Consider the following 1,520-nt stretch of genomic DNA (forward strand, 5'->3'; position numbering starts at 1 on the left):
AGTCTGCACGCCTTTACGGGAGCAGGCAGCCTCAGGGTCCTTTTGGTGGAGTGGTGGTGGGCTTTGAGATGCCGACCTTGTGGTTAGCAGTCCAGCGCTGCACCCACAGCGCCACCAGGGCTCCTGGTCCTCAGCTTGTCACATGATTTGTGGCACTGCTAAATGCGCACGCAGGTAACATAGGACTTGCTCCCTATTGACTACGAAGCAACCCGGCCCAAGGGAAATCCATGAACGTGCCAACTTCGAAGCCAAGGTCTCTGCCCATAGTGCTCCACTTTTCCCCTTGGCCCCAGGGCCAGCACTGCAGCCGGATGTGGGCTTTGTGCAGGCATCAGTAGACACGCAAACAAGGGAGCTGCCCACTCTTTCAGCCTGTGTCTGCCTCCCTGAGATGTCAGCACGGCCGCAGGCCTTCTGGAGAAGGGACCTGTGCGGTGCAGGACCTCAAAGCCTTCCTTAAGAAAGAGGTCAAAGTTGACATTCAACCTGGGCTGGACAACACCTGTAGAATTCATGTGATACGGGGTGGCCCTGCCTACAGTACAAAGTGTGACTTCCGCAGGCAGGGCTGAGAAACCATCGTTCCGTCCTGGGGAGCTTCAAGTGCACACACCCCCATGACGAGCTGACAGGGGACCCAGAGCCTGTCGCTCTCAGGACAGACGTGGAAGTCGGCGGCTGCTTACCTCCAGCTGTCATGTCTGAGTGCGACCAACTGCAGAGGTTAAATTCCACCAGGAACCTAAGCAGACAAAGGAGAGGTCCAGTGAGTCGCAGGGGCCACACCAGCAGAGGGGACGCGCTGCGTTTCATAGCATTGACTCCTCACTTCAAAGAACCCTGGCACAAGCGGGCAGCCACACCGAAGCGGCGCCCTTGCTCCTGGGCTGTCGCCAGCCTCGCACACGCGGGAAAGGCTGTGGGATCACCAGAGCCAGCCAAACCCTCCACGCAGGTTGCCCTTGACCCAAGGACTCTTGGTTGAGGACCCCACTCGACTGGCCAAAAGTTTTCTAATTGTGTTACTTGTTACCGTGCACTGTAATTCTTTGTCTCAAAAGGAGCCCATTTCCAGAGAGAAACGCCTCTCACCTTGGCTCGGAGACCCCGAGGGAGCATCCCCTGCACCAAGACTACGGTCTGAAGCAATAATAAAGCAAAACAACCCACCGGATTCAGAATTTCGATTGTGACCCTGACTTGTTTAAGCCTGATGTGTCTGTGCGCAAGGCAGGGGCAGGGGGTGGGAGGAGGTGCCCCACCTCTCTCTATGAAATGATGCTGCCAAGATGCAACTTTAAGAAAAACCTGAATTTCTTGATTGTCAGTGAAGAATGGGAACTTGGTGTAAATCCTCTTGCATATGAATAGAGGCATCGAAACGCCGCCGTGATTTCTTTTTCCTCCTGCTCATGGCTCTGCTCCCCAGCAGCCCATTCATCAAGACCCACCATTGTCTCTGGCCACATTTGCTCAGTCCCTTAGGTCTTTGGAGACCTTTCTCCTCATTTGAATTT

The 1,520-nt window shown here is 54.9% G+C and overlaps 1 protein-coding gene across 1 annotated transcript in view; it reads right to left on the reverse strand.

The window, feature by feature from the left end:
* Window positions 1-1,520, reverse strand: part of CACNA2D3 (calcium voltage-gated channel auxiliary subunit alpha2delta 3) — a 982,973-nt gene that overhangs the window by 49,496 nt on the left and 931,957 nt on the right. The window contains exon 36 of the mRNA XM_004702433.2: window positions 690-745. Within this exon, the coding sequence (XP_004702490.1) occupies window positions 690-745 (56 nt within the window). The remainder of the gene's footprint in view (window positions 1-689; window positions 746-1,520) is intronic.

The sequence above is a fragment of the Echinops telfairi genome, unplaced genomic scaffold (assembly GCF_000313985.2).
Source record: "Echinops telfairi isolate 266 unplaced genomic scaffold, ASM31398v2 ScPeMD7_31;HRSCAF=116, whole genome shotgun sequence".
Taxonomy (NCBI): domain Eukaryota; kingdom Metazoa; phylum Chordata; class Mammalia; order Afrosoricida; family Tenrecidae; genus Echinops; species Echinops telfairi.